This window comes from Saprolegnia parasitica (assembly GCF_000151545.1).
Source record: "Saprolegnia parasitica CBS 223.65 unplaced genomic scaffold supercont2.150, whole genome shotgun sequence".
NCBI lineage: Eukaryota > Oomycota > Saprolegniomycetes > Saprolegniales > Saprolegniaceae > Saprolegnia > Saprolegnia parasitica.
In genome coordinates this window covers 1,112-11,038 of record NW_012156544.1, presented here as the reverse complement: position 1 = coordinate 11,038, position 9,927 = coordinate 1,112, and the positions used below count along the sequence as shown (strand labels likewise).

The 9,927-nt window shown below is 58.5% G+C and overlaps 5 protein-coding genes across 5 annotated transcripts in view; 2 read left to right on the top strand and 3 right to left on the bottom strand.

Annotated features, from left to right (window-relative positions):
- Position 1: 1 nt before the first annotated feature.
- On the top strand, positions 2 to 328 carry SPRG_21456 (hypothetical protein; the record flags this gene model as incomplete). Its single annotated transcript, XM_012354228.1, has 1 exon — positions 2 to 328. A coding segment is annotated over one exon (327 nt), but the record flags the coding sequence as incomplete, so codon positions are not given.
- Positions 329 to 786: 458 nt separating this feature from the next.
- Positions 787 to 4,518, bottom strand: SPRG_14755 (hypothetical protein; the record flags this gene model as incomplete). The annotated part of the gene is made up of 5 exons (XM_012354203.1): positions 787 to 1,584; positions 1,632 to 2,438; positions 2,494 to 3,503; positions 3,527 to 3,800; positions 3,824 to 4,518. The coding sequence occupies 5 exons, from the start codon at positions 4,516 to 4,518 to the stop codon at positions 801 to 803; spliced, it is 3,570 nt and encodes a 1,189-aa protein (XP_012209593.1). The 3' UTR covers positions 787 to 800.
- Positions 4,519 to 5,056: 538 nt separating this feature from the next.
- SPRG_14754 (hypothetical protein) lies at positions 5,057 to 6,953 on the bottom strand (the record flags this gene model as incomplete). Its single annotated transcript, XM_012354202.1, has 8 exons — positions 5,057 to 5,520; positions 5,565 to 5,662; positions 5,704 to 5,749; positions 5,796 to 6,084; positions 6,133 to 6,401; positions 6,450 to 6,579; positions 6,628 to 6,793; positions 6,836 to 6,953. 8 exons carry the CDS (start codon positions 6,951 to 6,953, stop codon positions 5,089 to 5,091), a joined length of 1,548 nt encoding a protein of 515 aa, XP_012209592.1. The 3' UTR covers positions 5,057 to 5,088.
- A 950-nt stretch (positions 6,954 to 7,903) lies between these two features.
- Positions 7,904 to 9,527, top strand: SPRG_14753 (hypothetical protein). Its single transcript, XM_012354201.1, has 9 exons — positions 7,904 to 8,065; positions 8,114 to 8,150; positions 8,194 to 8,347; positions 8,394 to 8,429; positions 8,480 to 8,581; positions 8,628 to 8,915; positions 8,964 to 9,073; positions 9,120 to 9,166; positions 9,221 to 9,527. The coding sequence occupies exons 1-9, from the start codon at positions 7,915 to 7,917 to the stop codon at positions 9,502 to 9,504; spliced, it is 1,209 nt and encodes a 402-aa protein (XP_012209591.1). The 5' UTR covers positions 7,904 to 7,914; the 3' UTR covers positions 9,505 to 9,527.
- Positions 9,528 to 9,591: 64 nt separating this feature from the next.
- SPRG_21455 (hypothetical protein) overlaps positions 9,592 to 9,927 on the bottom strand; it is a gene marked incomplete at both ends in the record, with an annotated part of 1,164 nt that continues 828 nt past the window's right edge. Inside the window, one exon of the mRNA XM_012354227.1 lies at positions 9,592 to 9,918. Coding sequence (XP_012209617.1) covers positions 9,592 to 9,918 — 327 coding nt within the window. The remainder of the gene's footprint in view (positions 9,919 to 9,927) is intronic.

Below are 9,927 nucleotides of genomic sequence, written 5' to 3'. Positions count from 1 at the left end.
GAGTACGACGCAGACGCATACCGGCCGACATTCGCGTCAGAGCCGTCCCGGCCGACCTTCGCGGCCGAGCACTATCGCCCAACCTGCGCGTCCGAGCCTCGACCAACCTTCCACGAAGGCCACGGCAGCTTGCAGCCGCGCCAGTCGCTGCCGACCGAGATGCGCTTGCCGCAGCCGTTCATGCTCTACGACGAACTCACGGCGTCCACGTACAGCACGCCGTCCGCGGCCACCGACTACAGCCTCGAAGACAGTTATGCCTCCGAGTTTGAGTTTTAGTTTTCCTTCCTGTCCTTCGCTAGCAGTAGCTCACCGTAGTATTTATTAGGTTTAGTTTATATAAATAACGTCAACATAGCCGGTAGTGTTCTCTAATTATCACGTCGTGGGAACTGCAAGTCGCTCGCATCGGCGCCAGTCTGCCTCGTAGCGCCGTGACGCAGTGCGCGTGTCCGTGCCCAGGCCTAGAATACTGGACGTCTATAAATCTTGACAAGATAATTGCGCGTACTTCCAGAGACCACAAGACGCAACTTGAATTATTACTGTAAACGTTGTGGTACTGGCATGAGTCCCGGGGAGAGCCCGGCTCTGCGATCACAACACAAAAAAGCAGCCAGCATCGCTAGCTCCAACTTCCACAAGGTCTGCGCGAACTAGAATACCACCGGCTTTCGATGGATGTTTAGCACGGGAAGAAAGCTTCATGTCATGTCCAACGCCAACCCGCGCGCCATGCCTCGTGCTAGCCGACCTTAACCCGCAACAGCCGACCGTCAATATCAAACGGAATCACATTATCAAGCTAGCTGTGCCTGCTTGGCCAGCTGTGCAAACGCACTCGCTTCGTTCGCAAGCAGCTCGCTCGGGGGTCCATACTCGGCCACGCGACCGTCGGCCATCACCAGAATCTGGTCGCTGTCCAGAATCGTGTCCAGACGGTGCGCAATCACGAGCAGTGTCACGTCGTGACCAAAGCACTCCTTGATGGTTTCTTGGATGAGCCGGTCGGACGCCAAGTCGATGCTGGCCGTGGCTTCGTCCAACAAGACGACGCGGCTCTTGCGCAACAAGGCGCGCGCGATGCAGAGCAGCTGTCGCTGGCCCACCGAGAGATTGCCGCCCTTCTCGGCGACCTCAAACTCAAGAGTTGAGATGGCATCGCCCAAGTGCACTTGCTTGAGCACGCTCCAGAGCTCGTCGTCGCTCGAGCCATTGGACGGGTCCAAGTTGAAGCGCAGCGAGCCCGAGAAAAGGACCGGGTCTTGCGGGATGATGGTGAGCCGCGACCGCATCGTGTGCAAGTCGATCGATGCGAGGTCGACGCCGTCGATGAGGATGCGACCAGAGGCCGCCTCGACCATGCGGAAGAGCGCGACCATGAGCGAGCTCTTGCCCGAGCCCGTGCGGCCGCAGATGCCGACCTTGGCGCCAGCCGGCACGGTAAACGACACGTCTTTCAGGACAAGGTCGAGGTGGTCGCGGTACCGCATCGCGTAGTGGTCAAAGGTGACGACGCCTTGGGTTGGCCACGACGCGTCGACGGTCGTCGTGACGACCTGTGTGTCACCTTCGGTCTCGAGGCTGTTGTACTCTTCGAGTCGCTCGACACACGTCATGATATTGTCCACGAAGGAAAGAACGTGGTCATCTTGGAGAAGAAGGCCGTCATCTGGGATGCGTACGTGAGCGCGAGGCCAGCGGCAGCGACCCCGATGGAGGCTTTTGTGGCGACGGCGAGGAAGGCGACGCCGGCGATGATGGCGGCCGAGAGCCAATCGAGTCGCATTTGCAGCCAGCGCGTGCCGACTTGGTAGACGAGGAAGAAGCGCTGGTTGTAGTCCAGGGCCGCGCGACCTTTGGCGGCAAAGGCTGTCGTCATGCCAAACGCCCGAATCGTCGAGAGGCCGTTGATGGTCTCGGCAATGACGTTGAGGACCGGCGACCGCGTCGTCGAGTCCATGCGCTTGAGCTCGGCCGACGTCTTGTTGTAGTAGACTTGGATCTTGTAAAAGAGGTAAACCAGCGGGAGGTACAGAATCAGAATGAACGGTGACGTGGCAGCACACACGAGCGCGACGGCGAGGATCTGAAACAAAAACTGGAGAAAGAGGATCCCAAAGAACGGCAGCTGCGAGTCGACTTGGTCCAAGTCGCTCGAGAACCGGTTGAGGATGCGCCCCACCGGCGTCAAGTCGAAGAAGGTGTTGACGGGCGCGCTGAGCACCTTGGTGAAGAGGTGCTGGTGGAGGTGCTTGGAGCACTGCACCGCCAGCACCAGCGTGTACCAGCTGCGACCCCACACCATGAGCACCGAGACGACGGCAATACCGAGGTAGATGTACGGCGCGGCAGTACTCTGGAGCATCGACGGCGTCGACGACCAGTATCCCATAAACCAATCGAGCATCGCGAGCGCCGCCTGCGCCAGCGCGTAGCTCAGCAGCAGCAGCACCAGCACGAGACCCGTTCCAACCACTCGATGCAAAGTACGTCAAGTACGTTGCCGTCGTGACAGCGCCCACCTGGCGGTCGGCTTGCTTGCCGTGGCTCGCCGTATCTGACGCTTTCGCTGCGATGCTCTTAGTGTCGACGGCGTCCTTCTCTTTAGTCACTGCTTCGCCTTCTGCAAAGCTCTGGAGGTCCGGAAACTGCGCCTTGACCGCATCAAACGGCCCGTCCGCCGCGATCGCGCCGTCCACCAAGACCACGACACGATCGGCGTGCGGCAGCAGATGGTAGTGACTGTTGAGCACCAATAACGTCGTCTTGCTCGCCAAGAGACCTTGCACGCAGTCCCGAAACACCGCGCCCGCCACGTGCACGTCCAGCGCGCTCAGCGGGTCGTCCAGCAAGTAGATATCTGCCTCGGTCCGGTACATGGCGCGGGCGAGACTCACGCGCGCCTTCTGGCCGCCACTCAAATTGATGCCACGCTCGCCAATCTCGGTGCGGTCGCCGTCGGGCAGCATGCGCAAATCGGACGTGAGCTGGCAGGCCGAGAGCACCGCGCTGTACTTGGCGTCATCGAAAGCGTCGGCAAAGAGGATGTTGTTGCGCAGCGTGTCGTGCTGGATCCACGGCTCTTGGCTGACGTACGCGACGTTGCCGGTGACGTGGCGGGTGCCGCGCACTTGGTGGATCTCGCCGAGGAGGGCCGAGACGAGGCTGGACTTGCCGCTGCCGACAGCGCCGACCACGATCGTGAGCGAGGCAGGGGCGAGGTGGAGGTTGATGTTGGACAGCGTCAAGGTACCATCGTCTTCCGACGACGACCAGTTAAAGTCGCCATCTACGATCTTGACCACAGGGGCATCCTGGGCGCCCATGGCTTTATCGCGCCCTTCGAGACCGGGCTGGTGCAGAAATTGGCCGACGCGGTCGCACGACGTCTTGGCTTCCTGGACGAACAAGATGGCGTTGGAGAAGGTCATGCATGGCAGTCGAGCGACGTTCATATAGGCGAGCAGCGTAAACGCTCTCGACGGCGTGAGCGTGTAGCCCTGCGCCACGTACACAAGGAGACAGAGCGCCAGTGACAGAATCGGCGCGATCGTGAGTGCAATCGTGTTGAAGAGGCGGCGGCTTGGTACTGCTTGAGGAGGGCGAGCTCGGTAGTGCGAATGGCATCGATGGCCGCCTCGAGATTGGGCTCCCAGCCGTACATCTTGACGACGCGAACACCCTGGAGGAGCTCGTTGGTGAGCTTGACACGCTCGGCCTGCACTTGCAGGAGCTCGTTGCGCGCACCAACGTACTTGGCCGAGACGTGGCCCAGGTACAGCATGAGAAACATGGTGCTGCCGCCGACGCCGCCGACGACAAGCCCATTTCAACACCGAGCATGAGAAAGATGGCGAGGACGGCGATGGGTGACGCGAACGTCCACGCGCCCAGGAGGTAGGCCTGGAAGAGTCGCTCCGAGTCGACGCTGGACAAGGTGACAATCTCTCCGGACGAGAGGCCGCGCTTGGCCAACGCGGAGAGCCGCAAGCTCTTCCGGTAGACAGCGTCCGTGACGATCGTCTTGGCGTTGCAGCCGAGCGTCGACGAGAGGTACTGGCCAAAGTCAATGACCGTCACCGAGACGAACGAGAGGATTGTGAGCAGCGCCGCGAGGCCGTAGCCGGATTCGAGGCCGAGCGACGTGGGCTTGCCTTGGATGATCTGCAAAAGCGACTTGATCACGATCGGCTGCAGAAGCATCAGGAACGAGTAGAGCAAGTAGAGACCGATCGTCAAGAGGCTGCGACGAGCGAGCGTGCGCCACATTGCCTTGTGCACGACCTTTTCGCGGGCCCATTGCACGGCAAAGCGGTCGCTGAGCGCCGCGGCCGAGTCGGCGGGCGCGAGCGGCCACACGTCGGCTTCGTCCAGCGGCGTCGTCGCGCCGTGCCGGATGAGCTTGTCCATCCACGCGATCAAGAGGATGCCGAGCCAGGACGACGTCTCCATCGGGTGAAGCCGGTCGACGGCCTCCGCACGCGGCGACTTGAGCGCCACGTACTCGGTCGCCATGGTGCAAAAGAAGGTCTGGGAACATCAGCGCCATGGCCACAACGTTACCATATGGTCGGAACGATGCCCTCACGAGTCGTACAGTGTAGTGCGCAGGGTATCCAATGATATGATTACGCGGGACTGAACCCCACGTAACCGACTGATCCGTTTCGACGGTGAAACTGAAACTGAAACGGAATCGCGCCGTCATTGAGCTCCAAACAACTGGAATTGGCGACCATGGAGCGCAACACTCTAGCGCCAAAGACGCGGTGGCCAATGCAGTTGTAGAATGGGATGCAGCCGAGTCTATGGTTCAGAGAGAGTATTTTATTTCTCGACTTGATGGCTCTGTGGAATATGAGCCGTCGAAACTGATCCGTCGGTTACGTGGGGCTCAGTCCCGCGTGAACATGCACAGCCAGCTCGTGCCGCCACGCGCCAGCATGCTGCCAGTCCAACCTCGTTCGTGATTGTCCGACGGGACAGAAGTCTCGCTTGGTTCCTAGTCGTCGTTGGATGTAGTACCACACGTGCAACGGTCGGCGCATCCATCCCGAGAACGTAGGAGTATATTATCTATGCTGCTTAGCCCCATAGCTTGGAGCGGTTGGTTTCGGCGGCCGTGAGGATCTTGTCGTACGTGGCTTGGAGCACTGCGTCTTTTGGAGGGTAAATCAGCTCGTACACGTTGGTGAACTCGATCGACTCGACTTGTGACGCGTCCGCATCGTCTTGGTTGTTGCCATTCGAAGGGTGTACGCGATTGGAGGACTTCCACGGTCGCTTGGCGGATGACGGCGTCTCGTCACGCTCAACCTCGTCGTCATCTTCAGCTTCGTCTGCGTCGTCCGGCTCGTCGTTGTTCTCGACGTCCTCGCGCGGGGTCGCATCGTCGACCTCTGGCACGCTCTCCTGAGCAGCACTGGTTTCGGGCGTAGCCTCGGGCTTGGTCTCAGTTGCAGCTTTGGTCGGCAGCGCTGCGTTCCAGAGGCGCTCCTTCCAAGCGCGTCGGTTGCGCTACGCCAAGATGGTGTGGACGATGGCTGACGCGTCACCCGTACCGCCAAGAAGATCCGCTTGCGCTTATTGGTGACGTTGATCAAATCGAGCGCTTGCTCGATGAGCGGCGTCTTTATCTCGCGGTCTAGCTTGGCCTCACCTACCGCCACGTCATGACGTGCAACCTCGATTGGTGGGTACCTGCAAAGCTCGGTGCGTGGTTCACTTCAAAGAGCCACGATTTTCCCTACAGCTGTGTGTCGATGCTATGTGTGGACAGATTGTCTGCTCACCTTGTCGTCGAGCATGATGTCAAATCCGAGGATTTCAAACGCCGCGGGCCCCCACTCAGTCCGACCTTTGGCGGCATCGGCACCAAAAAAATTGCGGTAGCTCGCTTGCAAGCGCGGCTGGATCGCGAGGAGCGTCTTGAGAATGATGTCACACATTTCGGCCCAGACAGCACTCGGATCGAGGCCGTGGCGCGCGATGTACGCCATGACAAATGCCAGGCTCCGCTTGCTGCCCTTGGTGTCGTCGGTCGATTTGACAAACTCTTTGGCCTTCTTGTTGATGGCGTAGCTACAATAAACGTCCAGCTTTGTCATCTAGACCAAAAGGAAAACAGACTTGGTCAAATGCATGCGCGCGGCGTTCAGATTCGCCTTTGTCGGCCGTTCGAACGGCGTCGTGCAGAAGCGAGCGAGGCCGTTGCGAAAGATGTGGACGCGCAGCGGATCGACACTCGTGACAAGCACGTAGATGCGCAAGTCAAACTTGAAGCCGTCAATGAGCAGCGGGTTGGCCACATAGCGCTGGGCGACACACGGCTCGGTGGCAGGAATCTTTCCGAAACTCTGGACGAGTTTGATACCTTTGCCTTGGCACAGCGTGCGCGGCTACGCACATGTACAGCGACATTTTGGACAAGAGACAATCATGTGTACCTTGATGATGTACGTGGCCCCGCGCGCGTCGTGCTCCATGGCCTGTTGGAGCTCGATCCGGTCGGCGGGCAGCAGAAACGAGCGCGGGTAGTAGTCGTAGGCGTCGGGCAGAGCCTTGCGCATGGCATTTCTGTCAGAGATATACAGTGTGACGTTGACAAAAATCGAAAAAATGTACAAGTGCGTCGCGAGGAAATCCTTGCGGCAAATGTCTTCCATGGACGGAAAGTGGTTGACCTTCTGGAACGCGTGGAGGCGCCGCGCGTCCTTGAGAAGCTCACCGCGGTCCGACCACCAAATGTCCCACGCGGCGTTCGCGTTCTTCTCCCGCACGAGGCGGAAGTCTGGAAACAAGAACTTAGAGCAACAAGGAGAACGGAGTGTACCACGGGCTTTGAGGCAGCGCTTAATGATGGCGTACCGACAAAGCGAGACGTCGACGACGACCTTGCGTCGAGACTTGACCGGCCCTGATGGCTCGCTGGACGCCTTCTTGCGCAGCATCAACTAGTCGACTAAATTTGGCAACCGGCGTTTCAAAGGCGTTGTGGCAGGGAAAAGGAAGCACATCATCAGCCTTGCCGCCACGCCTCGGGATGCTTGGTCTTCAGCAGTCGAAGCCAAGAGCTTACTATGCATTCCGGTATGTGCCGCGACAAGAACGAAGGTTGTTGCTGCTTGTCGCCACGAGCTGCTTGGGGCCGGATGAAAGAAGAACCTTCATTCAAGATAACGACGTTGTGTATGTTGCTTGGTGCTCCATACATCACGGCACGTTGTATAGTCACAGTCATTGCGTTGGAGCGTGGTGGTGCCAAACTCCAGGAAACCACCTACACAACGCAGGAAGGATGCTCGTCGACACCCCACCAGTACCAGAATTTATTCCTCGTCTTTGGATCTTCTAGCGTGAAGAAGACATTGCTCCATGTTTATGCTGCCACAGAGAGTCGCATCAAACATCTCGTCGCCAGGTGCCGCCTCGAGACATCATAGTCATGTTGACGACGACAGCCATGGACCATCATTTTTTATTTGTGCATAACAGATGTTGTGCCGCTGGCATCTTGGTTCGGTTTTCTCTGTCGAGTTATCGGACGCTATACCATGGTTGAAGTGTCATGCAGCGTAGTTCTTTCTCTAAATCGCCCAAGTGAGCACGAAGAAATACTAGTATGGCCTTGAGAAATGTGACATGCGACCCCGCTCTAACCTCAACCACCAGCCTCCATCCACCAAGCTCCAACTGCGGCGTGGGCTACATACGACGGCGAGACAAAAATGCAGCAGCAACCACTACAATCAACAATGTAGGTGAACCATGTCGCGGGAGCATCAACACGCGACCCTTCGGGAAGGATCGTTGCAGCACCCTGATTGGTTTAGCGCTCCGACAGAATATACAATGATTAGTTAATCGTCTGGTCTCCGTGGATGGTTCCTCAGTTTGCATTTTGCGTTGACCATGGACGCCCTCCTCACGCCGGTGACGTATGGCGCGATCGCGTTTAGCGCAATGTGCTACGCCTTCTTCGCGCGCGCCAACCAAGCGCCGTCGCTCTACCACCAAACGAACCTCGCCAACACGCAGCTGCTGCAGAAAACCTCACTGCTTTGTACGACACCTCCCAACCCTGGTGACTGACTCTCAATTCTACCGGTAGTTGAAAAGTACCGGCCGTCGTGGTTCCTCCTCAACGGGTAGAAAGACACCGTCCACTCGGTTTCGCCAACGACACCGTAGGCACCTCCAAACCTTCCTCGTCGCGCTCGGCTGCGACACGCCGCGCGTGCACTACACGCGTGAGATTCGCCCACTCTCGGACGGCGGCATCGTGTCGCTCGACTGGGCGGCGCATCCTGCGGGCACCCCGTACGCCAAGGATCACCCGACTGTGGTACTTGATTGTCACGGCCCTGGCACTGGGCTCAGCACTGTCGTAGCTGCTCTTGCATGGGTTGACGGGCGGCAGCAACGAGGTGCGTCTTGACCATGTCGTGCCGACGGCTTGACCGTGCTGTTTTCGCAGGTGTACATTCGCGCGACCGCCGTCAAGCTCCTTGCGGCGGGCTGGCGCGTCGTCGTCATGAACGCGCGGGGCTGCGCGCAGACCCCCGTGCGCACGCCCAAGGTCCGCGACATCAGTAGTATGACGGCGCTTCATTGCGTTTTTCTAGCTCTTTTGCGGTGCGTACACGCAAGACGTGCGCGAGACGGTGCAGTATTTGCGTCAAGTGCACGTGCCGACGGCGCCGCTGCTCGCCGGCGGCTTCTCACTGGGTGCCAACATTTTGCTCAAGTTTGTGGGCGAAGAAGGCGACACGTGCCAACTCTCGGGCGCTGTCTCGGTCGGTAACCCCTACGACATGCTCGCTTCGAACCGGAACCTCGAGTACTCGTGGCTCCACAACGTCATTTACAGCACGGCGCTCACCAACAACCTCCTCACCCTCTTCTTCAAGAAGGTAAAACAATCTCTTTCTACAATGGAAAGTGCACATGATGACTATTAGTCGAACGCCCATGAGCACTATGTGAACGACCCGCATATCGACCTCGCGGCGCTGCGGGCCTCGAAAACAGCGGCCGAGTTTGACGAGCGGCTCACCCGGCGCGTCTTTGGGTACACCATATTTTGTCTCTTTTCTAGATCGACAATATATGACTAGGTACGCGACCGCGAGTGACTACTACCGTGACGCCTCGAGCAGTCAGTGTACGTATTTGCTCTTGTTGCTAAAGGTGTGCAGGGTATGGATCTGCAGCGTAGATATCAAGGGCGTGCGCATTCCAACCTTGTGCTTGACGGCCAAGGACGACCCGATTTCGATCTACACGGCGATTCCGTACGACGACGTTCTCGCCAACCCGCATGTGATCTTGTCAGTGACCAAATACGGTGGACACCTGGGGTTCTTCACGGGTGCAAGCCCCTTCTCGTACCCCGACATGTGGTCGTCGTCGGTCTTTGCCCAGTTTTGCAACGCCGTGGACGAGCTTGCGCACAACGGATCGCCTTCCAAAGCACGACTCGCTCTGCAAGCATCCAGATAAAGATTGATAAAAAGACCAGCACACTTTTACTATTCTTTTCATGTATGATTGTAGACCACGTGGAATGCAGTTTCACACGACACTAAACTAGGTCAGCCGTGCCTGTTTGGCAAGCTGCGCAAACGCACTCGCTTCGTTCGCGAGCAGCTCGCTCGGGGGTCCGTACTCGGCCACGCGACCGTCGGCCATCACCAGAATCTGGTCGCTGTCCAGAATCGTGTCCAGACGGTGCGCAATCACTAGCAGTGTCACGTCGTGACCAAAGCACTCCTTGATGGTTTCTTGGATGAGCCGGTCGGACGTCAAGTCGATGCTGGCCGTGGCTTCGTCCAGCAAGACGACGCGGCTCTTGCGCAACAAGGCGCGCGCGATGCAGAGCAGCTGTCGCTGGCCCACCGAGAGATTGCCGCCCTTCTCGGCGAC